Source organism: Erythrolamprus reginae, chromosome 2 (genome assembly GCF_031021105.1).
Source record: "Erythrolamprus reginae isolate rEryReg1 chromosome 2, rEryReg1.hap1, whole genome shotgun sequence".
NCBI lineage: Eukaryota > Metazoa > Chordata > Lepidosauria > Squamata > Dipsadidae > Erythrolamprus > Erythrolamprus reginae.
Window position 1 is genome coordinate 333,888,946 of NC_091951.1, and position 19,899 is coordinate 333,908,844.

The following is a 19,899-nucleotide window of genomic DNA, read 5'->3' on the forward strand; positions in this document are numbered from 1 at the left end:
GTGTGGCTAATTTTGTGAGTTTGGCTTAATAGTCTAGTGACTGGGTAGGAGTGGCTTGCCGGCCATGTGACCAGGTGAGAGTGGCTTGAATGATCATCATCGTTCAAGTGGACTGCTAAGTCCTTGACTTACAACCTTACCAGTGTCGCTCGCTGGGGTGACAATTTGCTTTGTTTCCCACGCTCTTCTTCCTGGGTCACTCCCTGCCTCAGGCTGGGTAGCTAGGCGGACAGGTGCTGCCAGAAGCATAAATGCTTCCACCCACGCCTTCTGCTTGCACCTCAGGCAGGAGTTGGCCATGTGAGGCTGGAGGGTAGCCGGGCACAAAAGAGGGAAGCTCGTCCAAGGCCAGGAAGGAGGAAAGAGGAAAAAATCAAGGAACGCAAATGCAGCAGCAGCAGCAGCAGAGGAAAAAAGAAGAGCTGATCTGAGACCAGTAATCCAGGAAGTGACAGCCGACGATCAGCTAGAGCTGCACACGCACCTTCATTTCTGCCGGTGGAACTGCTGATTGGTTAACAGCGGCCATTTGAATACCAGCCATTGATTGGATATCAGCGGCTGCTGCCAATTTAAAATGGCTGTCAAAGCCACGCCCACACTGTAGAATTGTATAAATAGAGTGCCGGTCTTTTGTTGTCAAGCCTGTTAGTGTTTACCTGCTGCCGTTCCAGTTATTGCTTAATAAAGCTGATTAAACTACGTGCCCAGCCTGGTGTACCCAGATTTAACAAAAGTGTAGGAAATGCAGCTTTTATTTCAAACAGTAGACCAGGATTACACTGAGTGTATATGTTCCCTTCGTATCCTTATAAATAAAATGTCAGCCTTTCTTTAGTGCTGTATCATCCGTAAAGGATGTTAAGAGGTTCTTTGAATCATTCCAATATTTGCACATCCTACTTTTTAATTTAGAAATTGTTTGCCATTATGAATTGCCTTTAATGTAATCTACTAATGGCAACCAAAATGTTTTAAAACCAAGTTTTTACTGTTTACACAACTCTCTTCATCCATTCTTTGAAATTCAAGTATTATTTTCTTTTTAAAAATGCAAACAGGCTAACCAAATGAATTGCAACTTCCAACAACCTCCAACAGGCTATTCCTTCTTTAGGCTATTTAGGATCAACTTAAGAAAATCGCCTGTGTGCGGCAAATAAATTACTTTATTGTCATTGCAGTTCATACAACAAAATTAAATGCCATTTTCAGTGTACAACATACATAAGAAAATTATATATCAGGGTTCCAAATACCATCCAAAATTAAATCAGAGTCGAAGGCATGGCCTTCCTCCAAGTTCCAATTTATTAGCACAACAGGGAGAAAACCGAATCTGAAGTCCCGTAGGTTTCTCCACCCAGTTAAAAGTTAATTCCCTTATGTCCATACCCACAAGTTCATCACATGGCCCAGTCTGGTTGTGCCAACATGTCTGATCCTCCCATCAACTTCCGGGCAGGTGCTGAACAAAGGATGACCTTGAGACTCTAGAAGGAATTTGTTATGGCTACACTCTACAACCCTCATGGGACAGCTCCTCCCAAATTCCCACAGCACTAATACGTTCTACATTCTAATATGTGACAGGCCAAAGTCTCCAAATCAACCGATGGCTTCGGCCTGACACTATAATAAATAAATAAATGGGCAGACAGACAGGCAAACAGATGATAGATAGATAGATAGATTGATAGATAGATAGATAGATAGATAGATAGATACTGTAGATAGATAGATAGATAGATAGATAGATAGATAGATAGATAGATAGATAGATAGATAGATAGATAGATAGATAGATAAGCTGTCCTGTCCTTGTAAGATTCTGTGGCAGAACTTTGTTTGTGAAATTTATTGATTCCTTGGGTTTCCTTCCCTTCAGTTTTAGCATGCAGCATGATGGAAAAGAAAATGACTGTGAGCCAGTGGGAAGAAGGCCATACATTATGTCTCGGCAGCTCCAATACGACCCCACACCACTCACCTGGTCGCGATGCAGCAAGGAATACATCACCCGTTTCCTCGAGTGAGTCAAAGTGACAATTTGAAAAATGGAGCAAAATTTCTCTAAGCATCTTTCAGCTACCTTGGTACACGTGTACTGGGCTATAGGCTTGCAAATGGGTGAAGTTGGATCTACAAGTATAATTTTAGGAGCCAGTAGGGATTTTTCTAGAGTTATACCATAACATGACAGTAGTCAAGTCGGGTTTTCAGGGGTTCTCAACCTTTCTAATGCTGTTACCCCTTAATACAGCTCCTCATGTTCAAATTCAAATTCAAATTTATTATTACAGTCATAGACCAAAACAAATAAAAACACTTAGTGAATACACAATCAAAAGTTGTAGGATAAAATGATAAATAACAGATAAAATCCATGATAAAATCCAGTCTATCAATTATGCATTGTCAATACTACTAAAATTACAATCCATAAGCGGTGGTGTCTATATTCAGTTTGATACTATTAGGGAAAGGAATAAACAAGGTTGCCACATTTGTCATATAAATTAACTAAGGTGTATTAAGCATGTAAAAGCTGGTCACAAATGGTATACATACATACATACACAGGGCAAAACCCGAACTCAGAACAATCTACATACATACATACATACATACATACATACATACATGCATACATACATACATACACACACACACATATACACACATATATACACACATACACACATATATGTATACACACATATAGAATAGAATAGAATAGAATAGAATTTTTATTGGCCAAGTGTGATTGGACACACAAGGAATTTGTCTTGGTGCATATGCTCTCAACGTACATAAAATAAAATATACATTTGTCAAGAATCATGTGGTACAACACTTAATGATTGTCATAGGGGTCAAATAAGCAATGAAGAAGCAATAATAATAAAAATCTTAGGATATATGCAACAAGTTACAGTCATACAGTCAACATGGGAGGAAATGGGTGATAGGAATGATGAGAAAAACTAGTAGAATAGAAGTGCAGATTTAGTAGAAAGTCTGACAGTGTTGAGGGAATTATTTGTTTAGTAGAGTGATGGCATTTGGGGAAAAACTGTTCTTGTGTCTAGTTGTCTTGGTGTGCAGTGCTCTGTAGCGACGTTTTGAGGGTAGGAGTTGAAACAATTTGTGTCCAGGATGTGAGGGGTCAGTAAATATTTTACCCGCCCTCTTTTTGACTCGTGCAGTATACAGGTCCTCAATGGAAGGCAGATTGGCAGCAATTGTTTTTTCTGCAATTCTGATTATCCTCTGAAGTCTGTGTCGGTCCTGTTGGGTTGCAGCACCAAACCAGACAGTTATAGAGGTGCAGATGACAGACTCAATGATTCCTCTGTAGAACTGAATCAGCAGCTCCTTGGGCAGTTTGAGCTTCCTGAGCTGGCGCAGAAAGAACATTCTTTGTTGTGCTTTTTTGATGATGTTTTTGATGTTAGGTGACCATTTTAGGTCTTGATATATATATACATACATACACACACATACATACACACATATACATATCTTGCTATGATGAAGGCACATATTTGTGACCCCCAACCATAAGTCTAGCGCCAATTCTTCCAACAGAGCTTTAAGTTGATTGGCAGAAAGGTCAGAGGGACATTCCCACTGTAAATGCCTGATTGGTTGGATTGTAAAAATATGTTCCAAGGTGCCAGAATGGAAGCTTTCATTCCTAACACCCAAAGGGGTCCTGAACCCCAGGTTGAGAACCACTGCTTTATATTGTCTCAGTTATGGTTGGATAATATATGTTCTGTATTATCTTGAATATACTGTAATTCACTACAGGTAATCCTGATTTAGGGATCATAATTGGAACGAGCAACTCGGTTCTTGAGCAAAGAAGTTGGACAATAAAGGAGGCCATAAAAGAGGGCTTGGAGTTTTCATCTTCTGCTTTAAACAAATTTATTCCAAGATCAACTTTTTTTTCATATGCCTTGCCTCTGAAATCATCATGATCTGAATCATCTCATTAGCTTATTAGAAAATGAACGGATCAAAACAGGATGCTCTAATGAAGCTGTTGCCTGACCAGCACTGAAGAGAACAGTATCTTCACCTCCTACACACAGTTACATATAATATTTTTGCAGTCAGTAAGGCATCACAAGAGCCATCATGGATAGTCTGGCTTGGAAAGGATTCCTCCATCATCAATTTCTCCATTTTATTATTTTTATTGCAACTAGAGAGTCACCTTTTTCCTCACTGGTGACCAGTCAGTCAACTACAGTGGTACCACTTACAAACTTAATTCGTTCCATGACGAAGTTCTTAAGTAGAAAAGTTTGTAAGAAGAAACAATTTTCCCCATAGGAATCAATGTAAAAGCAAATAGTGTGTGCGATTGGGGAAACCACAGGGAGGGTGGAGGCTCTGTTTCCTCCCAGGAGATTCCTAGAGAGGCCCCACGGAGGCTTCTCCCCACCTTTTCCAGCCCTTTTCCTCCCAGGAGATTCCTAAAGAGGCCCCATGGTGGCTTCACCCTGCCTTTTCCAGTTACAGTTTCGGAGGTCAGGTTTGTAAGTGGAAAATGTTTCTTGAAAAGAGGCAAAAAAAATCTTGAACAACTGGTTTTTATCTAGAAAAGTTCTCAAGTAGAGGCGTTCTTAGGTAGAGATACCACTGTACTTCTTTAGTCTCCACTATCTAGTAGATGTGTGGCTTGTAACACAAAGCATTTAGAAGGAACCAAGTTAGTGGTTGACATAGAAGTTAAGGAGTGGTTGGTATTTCTGTCCTTCCTTGAAATATGATGATATTTTATTGTAGTTGCCCCACAATAATACAGAATGCTCCTTTCTGCCCTCATAATTTGTGAAGAATTAATCCTAGATTTCCACTGCAGCCATGGATGGGGCTTTTGCCTGGATGATGTCCCCAAGAAGAAAGATCTAAAGCTACCATTCATTGCACCTGGAGTCATTTATGATGTTCATCACCAGTGTCAGTTACAATATGGACCCAATGCAACATTCTGCGATAAAGTGGACGTAAGTTCATGGACCCAATATTGATGGGGATTGTCACTTAAAACAAAACAGGAATGATCATATTTTATTCTTACATTATTGATTTAGCAAATTTCTACAGCTGTATCTCTCACCTGCATGACTCTGGTTCACAATAAAACCATACAATTATATTTAAAAAGTGAAGTTAAAAACAAAGCACAGTGGTACCTCTACTTACAAACTTAATTTGTTCCATGACCAGGTTCTTAAGTAGAAAAGTTTGTAAGAAGAAGCAATTTTTCCAATTTAAAAGCAAATAATGTGTGCAATTGGGGAAACCACAGGAAGACTGTTTCTTCCCAGGAGATTCCTAGAGAGGGCCCACGGAGGCTTCTCCCCGCCTTTTCCAGTTCTGTTTCCTCCCAGGAGATTCCTAGAGAGGCCCCACAGAGGCTTCTCCCTGCCTTTTCCAGTTACAGTTTTGGAGGCTTTGGTTTGTAAGTGGAAAATGGTTCTTGAGAAGAGGCAAAAAAAATCTTAAACACCTGGTTCTTGTCTAGAAAAGTTCGTAAGTTGAGGCGTTTGTAGGTAGAGGTACCACTGTATTGAATCAAAACAAAATTAAAAATGGAGCAGTTGCAAAGTTAAAAAGGCAGAGGTAGCAGTTTCAAAACAACCAGCCCAACCATGCTTAATGCTTAAAGAAAATGAACCAATGGTGCAGCTGCCAAAAAAGCCAACACAGTTCTAGGCTGCATTAACAGAAGGATAGAATCAAGATCACACAAAGTGTTAATATCATTTTATAAGGCCTTGGTAAGGCCACACGTGGAATACTGCATCACTAAATGAACTGTTGAAAGTCAAGGGTTATCCCTTATATAGAGCACTGGTGAGACCACATTTGGAATACTGTGTTCAGTTCTGGAGGGAAGTGTTTTTAATAGGAAAGTGAACACAAGAACAAGGGGACACAATCTGAAGTTAGTTGGGGGAAAGATCAAAAGCAACTTGAGAAAATATTATTTTACTGAAATACACCTACAAAACCTCACCTACAAAAAGATATTGACAAAATTGAACGGGTCCAAAGACGGGCTACAAGAATGGTGGAAGGTCTTAAGCATAAAACGTATCAGGAAAGACTGAATGAACTCAATCTGTATAGTCTGGAGGACAGAAGGAAAAGGGGGAACATGATCAAAACATTTAAATATGTCAAAGGGTTAAATAAGGTTCAGGAGGGAAGTGTTTTTAATAGGAAAGTGAACACAAGAACAAGGGGACACAATCTGAAGTTAGTTGGGGGAAAGATCAAAAGCAACGTGAGAAAATATTATTTTACTGAAAGAGTGGTAGATCCTTGGAACAAACTTCCAGCGGACGTGGTTGGTAAATCCACAGAAACTGAATTTAAACATGCCTGGGTTAAACATATATCCATTGTAAGATAAAATACAGAAAATAGTATAAGGGCAGATTAGATGGACCATGAGGTCTTTTTCTGCCGTCAGTCTTCTATGTTTCTATCTATATTTCTACTTTTTCACATGTTAGATTATATATGTCCAGATTGAGTCTGATTTCGTTCAAATCCGAACTATTTAACCAGCATGTCAAACAATGATATAAGAAAATGTTTGAAAATCCTTTCCCAGCAATATTTTCAGATAATCTTTTAAAAGGGCACATGGGAAAAAATGAAAAAAGAAGACATTTGTTTTCTTCCTACAGTTTTTTGGTGCTTTCAGCTCCAAATGTGACATTGAGGCTTGAACTGATAGCCAAGACACGGGATTTTCCCATTACACCTACTGACTTGAACTGCTGTCCTCAAGTCATAGAAAGCATTTGCTTGATGTCACAGACTGCAGTACAAAATTGGCTGCGACAATTACATTATCTGTTTCTTTGTGCCTTTTAGCTACTGCCTTATTTCCTCACAAACTCCAGCTGTACGAAATGTCTTTGCAGGTAATGAAAGAGCAATAAAATAAAATTACATTTCAAAATCTCCATTAAAAGTTATGACATTCAAAAATCCTACTGTTAAAATAGTAAGAAAAATATACCATCATTACGTACCGATGTCAGCCCTTCAAAGAAGACTAGGTCACCAGAGTTATAAATGAGAGGTAGAAATGTTAATATTACTTTATTAAAAGGTTATTGTAACATAATCTTCCAAGTCTGAATGTTCTTCCTTCATTTGTCTTTTATCTTTATGAAAACCAGAGAGTGTCATATCTGAGCCACTTAATCCAATTACATTTTTGTCCCAGATTCATATTTCTTTTATCTACTGTAGTTTTCGGAGTATAAGACGCACCTTAGTTTTGAAGGAGGAAAATAAGGGGGGGAAATCTACCTACCAGGTGTTGTGGTTAGCTCTGGCCCAGCTCCTGCCCAAGGACTGTGGATGTGGGGGAGACATCCACATGCTGCAGGCATGTTTTGCCCCCGGTGGAATCTGCTGATGAAGGCTCCTCTGACCAAGAAGACATGAGTGACAGGGAGGAGGAGAGTCTGGCAGACAGCTCAGAAGGAGATCAATTATCTAGCTCCTCCTTGGATTCAGAACAAGAGTTAATGATACAGCCACGTGTGTGGAGAGCGATGCATAGGCAACAACAACTGAGAGATTATTATCAAAGAAAATGAGGCCACCTGTGGTTGGATGGGGCTGTGGTAATTAGTGAGGCTGCTATAAAGAGCAGCCTGTGGTTTTGGCCATTGTGGAGGATTATCTGATCGTTGTGTTTCGTGACTGCTTTGCTGACTTGGATCTTTTGTGTGCTGATTTTTCCCTGCTTTGAAACAAAACCAGAGCAAAGTGTGTTTCACTTTGTGAAAGAAGGACTGTGAATTGCCTCACAGCTGCAAGCTAAGTATCACAGAACTGATAAGGGACTTGTACAAATTACCAGTTTGTTTGGAGATGAGTGCTCTTTGCTATACTAAAAGAGGGCTTGGTTTAAGTGAATTTTCATTATAAAGAACATTGTTTTGAATTTTCAAACGTGTGTGTGTCTGAAATTTGTTCCTGTGAATTTGTGAGAGGAGTCTACCAGAGAGCCCGACAGAACACCAGGTATTCATCTGGCTAGCATTCTTAGTTTGTTCAGTTTCAGCACATTATTTTATCTCCTGTTTAGGGCTGGAAAAAAAAACTTCTTGGAAGGAAGTAGGAATGAAAACAAGCCTGCAAAGACTAAGGGCAGGAAGAAACCTTCATTGAAGGAAGTAAGAACCCGTGAAGATAGTTAGCACCTAGTTAGCTCTGGAAAAAAAAGCTTGGAAAAAGTTACATTCGGAGTATTTATTTATTCATTTTATAAAAGTTGAAAGGAACCCTGCAGGTCATCAAGTCAACCCCCTGCTAAAGCAGGAAATCCTACACCTCCCCAGCCAGATGGCAGTCCAATCTCCTCTTGAAAATGTCCAGAGTTGGGTGTTCACAACCTCCGCTGGCAGGCCGTTCCACTAGTTGATCGCTCTGACCGTCAGGAAGTTCTTCCTTATTTCCACGTTGAATCTCTCCTTGGTCAGCTTCCATCCATTGTTCCTTGTCTGATCCTGTGGTGCTCTGGAAAATAGTGTGACCCCCTGCTCTACATGGCAACCCCTAAAGTATCTGGGGTGGGGTGGCGCAGCAAGTAGAGTGCTGTATTGCAGGCCACTGAAGCTGACTGTAGATCTGTAGGTCAGCGGTTCAAATCTCATCACCGGCTCAATGTTGACTCAGCCTTCCATCCTTCCGAGGTGGGTAAAATGAGGACCCGGATTGTGGGGGCAAATATGGTGGCTCTGTTAAAAAGTGCTGTTGCTAACATGTTGTAAGCCGCCCTGAGTCTAAGGAGAAGGGCGGCATAAAAATTGAATAAATAAATAAAAATTGAATAAATAAATAAATCTGTATACTGCTATCATGTCGTCCCTGGCCCTTCTTTTCACTAGACTATCCATGCCCAGTTCCAGCAACCACTCTTTGTATGTCTTTGTTTCTGGTCCTCTTATCATTTTCGTTGCTCTTTTCTGTACCCTTTCCAAAGTTTCTATGTATAAGACGCCCCCAAATTTTCAGCCTCTTTTAGGGAGGAATAAGCCGCTCCGAGTTCTCGGAGAGGGGCAGCATACAAATCTAATAAATAATAATAATAATCTTATATTCTGAAAAATACAATAGCCATTGTCTTGATTACAACTCTTGCTCTCATCCATAACATTACTCTCTTGCCCTTCACAACTGTAAACACGTGCCCACACGTATATCTCTACACAAGAGGATGCCTCTGGCTCTTGAGATGATCCCCAAAGGTCTTATGGGAATCAAAGGGAAGAGAATGGTGGCCATTCTTGTCTTAGGAGAGGGTCTGCCCCCCAAATGCCAATGTTGGGTCTCTCCAACCACATCTCCTGATGGTGGGAGCCATTATTAAGTGCTATTTGAACATCTGGATTAGGTAGACAGAGACTATTTGGAAAAGATGCTCTCTTAGATATTATTATTATTATTATTATTATTATTATTATTATTATTATTATTTATTTATTTATTAGATTTGTATGCCGCCCCTCTCCGAAGACTTGGGGCAGCTCACAACAATAATAGAAACAATATAACAGTGAAACAAATCTAATATTAAAAATAAAACATATATAAAACCCCAACAATTAAAACCATACAACACATACATACCAAACATAAAATATAAAAGCCTGGGGGAGGATGTCTCAGTTCCCCCATGCCTGGCAATATAGGTGGGTCTTGAGTAATTTGCGAAAGACAAGGAGGGTGGGGGCGGTTCTAATCTCTGGAGGGAGTTGATTCCAGAGGGCCAGGGAAGGCTCTTCCCCTGGGGCCCGCCAAACGACATTGTTTGGTCAACGGGACCCGGAGAAGGCCAACTCTGTGGGACCTTATTGGCCGCTGGGATTCGTGCAGTAGAAGGCGGTTCCAGAGGTATTCTGGTCCAATGTCATGTAGGGCTTTAAAGGTCATTACCAATACTTTGAATTGTGACCGGAAACTGATCGGCAGCCAATGAAGGTCTTTAGCCATATAGGACTTTGATGATAGCAACCAGGCTGTAACAAACCTGAATTGAGCTTACAAATTGTTGTGATTGGCTCTGGCCCAGCTCCTGCCCCAAGGAATGTGGAGGTGGATGCAGGGGAAACATCAACATGTCATAGGCCTGTTTTATTGCCGACAGAGTCAGGCAGTGAAGTTTCCTCGGAAGAAGAAGAAGGTGGGGGTGACTTGGAAGAGGGGGGTTTGGCAGACAGTCCAGGAAGCCAATCTCCATTGTCTTCGGTAGATTCGGATGAGGAATTGCTAGACCCATGCATGCGCAGAGTTATGCATAGAAGAGACCAATTGAAGAAATATTACAGTCGATAGAGAATCCACCTGTGGTTGGGTGGGGCTCACGTAATTATAGCAGCTGTTAAATTGGCAGCGTGCGGGCTTAGCAGTGTGGAGATTATCTGATCGGAGTTTGAGAAAAGAAATCCTTGTAAGTTTTTGCCACGTCTGGAACAAACGGTATTTGTGCCGAACTGCACAGTACTGGTTTATTGCTGATTTATTGCTTGCCTTGTTATCGGACTGTAATTCATTACTGCCTTGTTTATACAAGAAATCCCTTTGAATTCTAAAAGGGAGTTTTGCTTTTCTTTTGTTGAGATAAAAAACATTGACTGGACTTCTACTGAGTGTGTGTGTCTATTTTGAACCAATTTCCTTTTCATCGGAGGTTTATTTATTTATTTTATTTATTTATTTTGTCCAATACATAATACACATTGAAGAGAAAGATATGTAATAATATAAGTAAAAAAAAGAATACAAGAAAAGATATAAAAGTATAGGTGAACATATTTGAAAGGAAGAAAAGATAAATGAGATAAGGAGAGACAATTGGACAGGGGACAGAAGGCACACTGGTGCACTTATGCACGCCCCTTACTGACCTCTAAGGAACCTGGAGAGGTCAATCGTGGATAGTCTAAGGGAAAAATGTTTGGGGTTAGGGGTTGACAGTACTGAGTCAGGTAATGAGTTCCACGCTTCGACAACTCGGTTGCTGAAGGCTTTTTTTTTTACAGTCAAGTTTGGAGCGGTTAATATTAAGTTTGAATCTGTTGCGTGCTCTTGTGTTGTTGCGATTGAAGCTGAAGTAGTCATTGACAGGTAGAACGTTGCAGCATATGATCTTGTGGGCAATACTTAGATCATGTTTTAGGCGTCATAGTTCTAAGCTTTCTAGACCTAGGATTGATAGTCTGCTTTCGTAGAGTATTCTATTATGAGTGGAGGAGTGAAGGGCTCTTCTGGTGAAGTATCTTTGGACATTTTCAAGGGTGTTGATGTCCGAGATGAGGTATGGATTCCAGACAGATGAACTGTATTCAAGGATGGGTCTGGCAAAAGTTTTGTAGGATCTGGTGAGTAGCGTGAGATTGCCAGAGCAGAAGCTGCATAGGATCAGGTTAACACCTGTATTAGAAGCCGGCAGAACACAAATATAGTAGTCTCCAGGGTAGTTCCAATAGTAGTGATGTAGTATGATTAGAACCAAAACCACTGAAATTTCTGGCTGGTCTTCAAGAGCAGTTCTATTTGAAGTTAATTATAGCAACTTAAGCCTCATCAATATTAACATGTGAAGACTTCAGCTGCCAGAATTCACTGGGGAACATTGCAGTAGTCTAACTGGGAAATGGCAAGGGTGACTCAATCAGGAAAACTTGTTTGCCATTTATTGTAATCTGCTTCCTACAAAAGATTTTTCTGTGCTGTTCTGCAATAATGGGAAATCATTAGAGCCAAAATTAAAACCCAGTGGAAGACATATTTATTAACGGTATTATTACGCATGATTTATTCACACAGTTCTAAAATCTGAGGCTACTTTAGAATATACAGGAAATGGTATGAAAGGTGCTTAATAAATCAGCATAGCAGATTAGTGAAGGTAGAAAGCAATTTCCTCAAGGGCTTAGCAAAGTATTAGAACTAAATAAACAACAAATAAACAACGGCTGTACAATGAGCAAAGAATTCTTAACATTTCTGCGCATGGTGGAAAACAAAACATCTTAATAGTAGAAATTGCTGACAGGTGATCAGCAATTTCTATTATCAAGATGTTTTGTATATATGCATGTAATATGCATATAACATTTATTAGAAAAGTGATTGATACCAATTGAAATAAGCTAGTAACAATTCTTTGCTATTTTTTCTTATTTCAGTAGAGATGAGGTCTATCCATGCTAGATTATTACACTACAATTAGCTGAGACCTGTGTCAGCTATTTATTTATTTATTTATTTATTTATTTATTTATTTATTTATTTATTCATTCATTCATTCATTCATTCATTCATTTATTTATTTATTTTGTCCAATACACAATACACAATGAAGGTTATAGAGGATATAGTAGAGAAGAAATATGAGATATAGGAGAGACTATAGGACAGGGGACGGAAGGCACTCATGCGCTTATGTATGCCCCTTACTGACCTCTTAGGAATCTGGAGAGGTCAACTGTGGATAGTCTAAGGGTAAAATGTTGGGGGTTAGGGGATGATACTACGGAGTCCGGTAATGAGTTCCACGCTTCAACAACCCGATTACTAAAGTCATATTTTTTACAGTCAAGTTTGGAGCGGTTAATGTTAAGCTTGAATCTGTTGTGTGCTCTTGTGTTGTGGTGGTTGAAGCTGAAGTAGTCTTTGACAGGCAGGACATTGCAACATATGATCTTGTGGGCAATACTTAGATCATGTTTAAGGCATCGTAGTTCTAAGACCCAGGATTGTAAGTCTAGTTTCGTAGGGTATTCTGTTTCAAGGGTGTTAATGTATGAGATGCGATAGGGGTTCCAAACAGATGAGCTGTATTCGAGGATGGGTCTGGCGAAAGTTTTGTAAGCTCTGAAGAAGAAATTGTAAGAACTGGACATTAAACAGTTTACCATTTTTTTAAACTTTCATAAAAATAACTACTTCTTCATTTCGCACCAAACTATTAGGCAGCTAGATCACACACTGATACTTTGCCCTTAAGGCAAGCCAAATTGTAATGGCCTTCATTTCTGCTTCTTTAAAATTTTATCATTTGTGGTCCAGAGTTCTTTTCAACCACTATATGCAAAAAAAAAGGACATGGAGGAATCTAGTATCTCAGTCAGTGGTGGGTTGCTGCCGGTTCGGGCCAGTGTTTTAGAACCAGTAGCAGAAATTTGCCGCCGCTTGCCAAACCGGCATTGATCACTCGTGGTCCATGTTCCCATACTAGTCCTCCAGTCTCTGTGACTTGGAAAAAAGACCCTCTGCACATGCGCAACGGCTCCTACGCATGCGCAGAGGGTAATTTCCAGGTGTTTTGCACCACATGATGGGGGTACACTTCCATCGCGATGCAAACTGGTAGGGAAGGTAAGTGTAACCCACCCCTGATCTTGATGTCTACGTTGAAGACAAGATAAATTTAAGTAAGTTAATTAATTAAGTTAATTAATTAATTGATTAAGTTAATTGATTAAGTTAATTGATTAAGTTAATTAAGTTAATTAATTAAGTTAATTAATTAATTGATTAAGTTAATTGATTAAGTTAATTGATTAAGTTAATTAAGTTAATTAATTAATTGATTAAGTTAATTGATTAAGTTAATTAAGTTAATTAAGTTAATTGGTTGATTAAGTTAGTTAAGTTAATTGATTAAGTTAATTAAGTTAATTAAGTTAGTTAATTGATTAAGTTAATTAAGTTAATTGGTTGATTAAGTTAGTTAAGTTAATTGATTAAGTTAATTAAGTTAGTTAATTGATTAAGTTAATTAAGTTAATTAAGTTAGTTAATTGATTAAATTAATTGATTGATTGATTGGTTGATTGATTGATTAATTGTGTCTGCTCGTTTTGACTAACCTACTCTGAAAGAGGGGAAAAACCATCAAATTCCTCTTATAGATCAGGGCCTGGAATTAGGAGCTGACAGCATAGGCAAGACAAGGATTCCCTTCACTAAGGAAACAAGCACAGCATTTCAAACCAAGTAAACAAAATCCTGCCTTAAACTTCTTTCAGCTACAATACTGCAAAGCCAGAACTTCCCAACTTGCTGTTATTGTTGGAACAGGTCGTTCCAGATTCCTTTCAAATTGATGTAAAATCTTCAGGCAGAAATGTCCCCTGTTTTCCATTCTGCCCAGCCTAGAGTCAGTGATTTAATGCGATGAGAAATATTTTCTCCTCCTCTCACCTTTCCATTAATGAGGTGTAAATACCTCCATTACATATCTTCTTTTTAGATTCCCCAGAGTTCAAGAGATTCTGTTTGCTGCTCAACAGCAAATGATTATAGGATTGGAACAAAATGCAATGTTTTCTCTCCTGGGAGTTTATTCTGTTATTCATTTAATAAATCTACCAAACAATTAAGTTTAAGAAATAAATATATATCCTGTGCAAATACTGAAGAAATTGAGAAGCACAGATATCTTCAAATTTCAAAAAAGTCAGAATGGTGACTATGATTGCACAATCAAAGCCTTTAAGCCAGTGATGGGCTGTCAAAATTTTTACTGCCACGCTTGTGAGCGTGGCTTATTTTGTAGGTGTGGCTTGATAGTTATGTGACCAGGTAGGACTGGCTTGCTGGCCATGTGACCAGGTGGTAGTGGCTTGACAATCATGTGACCAGGGGGTGGCTTAAAGGTCATGTGACTGGGTGGGAGTGGCTTACCAACCAAGAGAAGTTTTCAAATAGGTGCTTGGGCTCTTTTTCAGTTGAATAAGTCACATTATTTGAATAGCCACAAAAAGGATAAATGATAGACAACATTATTTGTTGAGGAGCACAGTAACATTTTAAGGTTTTGTACTGAACCCACAAAGTTCAGTGTGATAACAGATTAGGCAACTAGCTCAATTTTCTTTAATTGCTATAAAAGTTCAATTCCAGATAATGATTAAAATGATTAAAGCATTTATGGGTAAAAACATATTATTTAATTATTTCCTATTCTAAAAGTAATTAAGGATCATAGGTACTAGAGAAGGAAGGACAATAAAAAAACTATTAAGTATTCAATAAATAGTGCATAAACTTACTACCCTAGGGGTGGGCTACTGCCCGGATGGGGGAGAATGCAGTGGGGTAGCAAAAATTGATCTCCACCCCAAAGCACCCAATTTGCACTGAAAGATGTTGAAAGAAAATGCAGGGCATCCTCGCCTTTCGTAAGCTCCTTAAAACCCACCTCTGTCGTCAGGCTTGGGGAAACTGAACGACCCTTTTCCCCCTAGGCCTATACAATTTATGCACGGTATGTTTGTTTGTGTGTATGTCTGGTTTTAATAAGGGTTTTTTAATTATTTTAAACATTAGATTTGTTACGTGCTGTTTATTACTGTTGTTAGCTGCCCCGAATCTACGGAGAGGGGCGGCATACAAATCTAATAAATAAATAAGCCACGGCCACAGTGTGGCAGTAAAAAGTTTGGTAGCCCTTCATTGGCTAGCAGTACACAATCACACCTGTCATTGTGACTTTTTTGACCCCAGCTGACAAGGGAAGAGTACTTGGTGCAATCCTGCTTCGTTGTTCTTTGTTCTTACATTTATCAAAAGATGGTCCGTGTTTCTTGAAACCAGTCCTTCCGAGCAAATGTGTATTTCTCACTCCATTGACATTCTCTCGGGATTCCATAAAGTGTTTATTGATTTGTGCTGTTGTTACATTTCAAACAATTGTTCTTTCAGAATATTTGCCAGACCTTGTGGTGCTTTGTGAAGGGTTCTTGCCGTTCAAAACTGGATGCCGCAGCGGATGGGACAAGATGCGGGGAGAATAAGGTGATGATTAGATGGAGAAGAGCAAAAAATGGGAAGGGTAGCTGGGTCTCTGGTTTTATTTGTGCTGCAAGAATTCAAACCAAACCCTGGTGGCCTCTTAAGCAACATTTTATTTTCCCGCTACGGCTAAACTTTGCTTTTCCTCAACATTTCTCCAAACAATATCTCTGTTGTTGTGAGTTCAGTCTGAAGTCTTGATCCATATCTGAGTATTGTCATTTTCTTCACTGGTGAAGTAAGACCTTTGCTCCCTTTTCAAATCGGTGCCAGCTCCTCCGTCGCCCTGTAGGAATATAAATTCCTTTCTGTTGCAGATCAGAGACGTGTTTTCGATATGTCTTGGTAGCAAAGACAGCTCAATGAAAACGTTTCAGAACCTCAACCCTGTTCCTGGCATTTATTTGTGTCAAAGGCGGAAGTATTTCTGCAATATAAATGGTTCGTTTTCCCATCTTCTGAGTATTCTTTTGTCTAACTTTTTCCCCTTTTGTTGCAATAACTGACTCTCCCCTATCTCTGGAAGATCCGAGTTTGTTTTATACCTGAGCAGATGAATTTTAATACTTTGTGTCTATGGGACTGTTCACATAAAATATTAAATAGGCTTTCCACAGGAACTTTGATTTATTCCCAGCCAACGGATGCGGGCTATTCTTATGCCAAGCTATGCCTTCATTTTATAATGAATGAAGTCATTTTCCCCCAGTTGTCTTTCAGATGCATTCAAATTTTCAAGCAGCTACAGACAGAGTCATTCTAACACATCAGAAGAACAGCAGGGCTAGGAGAGGCTAATGTACACACATGCAGTTTGGCAGGTTACAGTTGAGAGCATTTTCTTTTAAAAATTAGATCAATTCATCCTGTACTGAGGAATAGAATTACACAAACTTTTAACAGCTGCAGAAGTCTTGAGTATGTATGTATGTATGTATGTATGTATGCATGCATGCATGTATTTATTTATTTATGTATGTATGTATTCATTTATTCATTCATTCATTCATTCAATTTTTATGCTGCCCTGCTCCTGAGAAATCTACATAAAACAATGTATTCTAAAAACACATAGTTAAAACTAAGCAAACAGATTCACACATCACACATCCGACATTCATTCATTGGGCAGGGCAAGATGTCAAAGTATCAATGGCCCCAAGCCTGCCAGCAAAGAGGGGTCTTCAAAGCTTTGTGGAAGGCAGGGAGAATGGGAGCGGTACAAATCTCTGGCGGGAGCTCGTTCCAAAGGGCCGGGGCAGCCACAAAGAAGGCTCTTTCCTTAAGGCCCACCAGATGACATGGTCTGGCTGATGGAACCTGGAGTAGGTTGACTCTGTGGGCCTTGACCAGCCACTGGGATATATGTATCCTTTGAGAATATGGCTGAACTTTTTCAGAAGACATTTTGGAAAGAAGGAAGGGGAGGGAGGGAGGAAGGAAGGAAGGAAGCAGGATGGAGGGAGGGAGGGAGAGAGGGAAGGAAGGAAGGGTTTCTGCTAACTGTGAGTTGCAACTAAATGAATTATTGAATAATATATCTTCTCCAAAATAACTGGATCTCTCATTTTATTTTCAAATCTCTAACTTAACCAAAAGTTTGAGGGAGGGGATTGCATCCTCTCCATCATCCAGTCTGCTATGAGCTTCGGCAAGGAAACCAACAGGCACAAGAAGGATTCTATAACCCTTTTCCTATCTGCTCAATCAGCAATTTCTCTGGATCAGCAGGGCACAACTCACACCTTTTCAGTTGTGTATAAATAGTTGGGCTCAACCTTGATTTTCAATGGAAGATGAGTTCTCTTATGCCAGTTACCAAGGAGCTGCTGTAGGTAGACATGTAATTTCATGCCAAACTGGATTTTTCCTCCTGACCAATTGCATTTGCTGCTCTATTATTTCAGTGGTGCTTCTCAGGTGAATGTATAACAGTGGGCAAGAGCCCTGAAGCAATTAATGGCGCATGGGGATCCTGGTCGCCCTGGTCACACTGTACTCGGACATGTGGAGCTGGCATTCAGGCCGCTGAAAGACACTGCAATAACCCAGAGTAAGAACATTGAAGATTTCAATCTCCTTATAACCTAACAGTCTGGTTCTATACTACAGTGGTACCTCTACTTACGAACTTAATTCGTTCCGTGACCAGGTTCTTAAGTAGAAATGTTTGTAAGATGAAGCAATTTTTCCCATAGGAATCAATATAAAAGCAAGTAATGCGTGCAATTGGGAAACCACAGGGAGGGTGGAGGCCCTGTTTCCTCCTAGGAGATTTATTTATTTATTGGATTTGTATGGATTCCTAGAGAGGCCCCACAGAGGCTTCTCCCCGCCTTTTCCAGCCTTGTTTTCTCCCAGGAGATTCCTAGAGAGGCCCCACGGAGGCTTCTCCCCGCCTTTTCCAGCCTTGTTTTCTCCCAGGAGATTCCTAGAGAGGCCCCACGGAGGCTTCTCCCCGCCTTTTCCAGCCTTGTTTTCTCCCAGGAGATTCCTAGAGAGGCCCCACGGAGGCTTCTACCCGCCTTTTCCAGTCTTGTTTTCTCCCAGGAGATTCCTAGAGAGGCCCCACAGAGGCTTCCCCCCTCCTTTTCCAGCCTTGTTTTCTCCCAGGAGATTCCTAGAGAGGCCCCACGGAGGCTTCTCCCCACCTTTTCCGGCCCTGTTTCCTGCCAGGAGATTCCTAGAGATGTCCCACGGAGGCTTCTCCCTGCCTTTTCCAGCTACAGTTTCAGACACTCGGGTTTGTAAGTGAAAATTGGTTCTTGAGAAGAGGCAAAAAAATCTTGAACACTTGGTTCTTATCTAGAAAAGTTCGTAAGTAGAGGCGTTCTTAGGTAGAGGTACCACTGTACTTAAAGAATAGCTACATTGAAGGATGGCATTTACTGTCATTGGAGTGATGTACTCCATGGCCATGCCTAACCACGGCCATGCCTGGTTTAGCAAAGGGGGGGGGAATCCCGATATGTCACGTGACGATGCCACGTCAATGTGACTTTGACACCCCTGGCATAGCGATTCTATTCCAAGATTTCATACAGTAACTCTAGCCCTTTGCACAAGTCAGTTAGTTTTTCTCAGCATGGAGGAAAAAAGGGGGAGAAAGAAGAAATATAGAGGGAGAAGAAATAGGAGGGCTGGTCATTTGGGACTAATTATCACGGCATGTCGTTTCTAACACCTTACTTCCAATGGAATGGAGTTAAGAGTTCATACCGTAGTTTAAGGCACCAGATCTGGGAGACTCCAAGGTTTAGTCCTGCAATAGACATTAAGCCAACAGGGTGACTGGGGGCCAGTCACTCCCTCTCAGCCCCAGATAAAGACAATGACAAAAGGATTGAACCAAGCAGTTGCCAGGAGACAATAGAGACCCAAAGACACTAAAAGAAAGAAGGAAGGAAGGAAGGAAAGAAGGAAGGAAGGAAGGAAGGAAGGAAGGAAGGAAAAGGAAGGGAGGGAGGGAAGAAGGAAGGAAGGAAGGAAAAAGAAGGAAGGAGGGAGGGAGGGAAGGAAGGAAGGAAAGAAGGAAAAGGAAGGAAGGAAAAGGAAGGGAGAGAGGGAGGGAGGGAAGAAGGAGGGAAGGAAGGAAGGAAAAAGAAGGGAGGGAGGGAAGAAGGAAGGAAGAAAAAAGAAGGAAGGAAGGAAGGAAGGAGGGAGGGAAGGAAGGAAAGAAGGAAAAGGAAGGAAGGAAAAGGAAGGGAGAGAGGGAGGGAAGAAGGAGGGAAGGGAGGAAGGAAGGAAAAAGAAGGGAGGGAGGGAAGAAGGAAGGAAGGAAAAAGAAGGAAGGAGGGAGGGAAGGAAGGAAAGAAGGAAAAGGAAGGAAGGAAAGGGAAGGGAGAGAGGGAGGGAAGAAGGAGGGAAGGAAGGAAGGAAAAGGAAGGAAGGAAGGAAAAAGAAGGAAGGAAGGAAGGATAGAAAGATAGATAGACAGGCAGGCAGGCAGGCAGGCAGATGAAGTAGATAGATGAACCATGGTGGTGCAGTAGTTAGAATGGACTACTGCAAGCTACTTCTGCTGACTGAAATCTGACTGCA

At 40.4% G+C, this 19,899-nt stretch overlaps 1 protein-coding gene across 1 annotated transcript in view; it reads left to right on the forward strand.

Moving 5' to 3' along the window:
- ADAMTS12 (ADAM metallopeptidase with thrombospondin type 1 motif 12) overlaps positions 1-19,899 on the forward strand; it is a 229,634-nt gene that overhangs the window by 146,997 nt on the left and 62,738 nt on the right. Inside the window, exons 8-11 of the mRNA XM_070743485.1 lie at positions 1,889-2,032; positions 4,880-5,024; positions 15,769-15,861; positions 17,766-17,911. Of these exons, the coding sequence (XP_070599586.1) occupies positions 1,889-2,032; positions 4,880-5,024; positions 15,769-15,861; positions 17,766-17,911 (528 nt within the window). The remainder of the gene's footprint in view (positions 1-1,888; positions 2,033-4,879; positions 5,025-15,768; positions 15,862-17,765; positions 17,912-19,899) is intronic.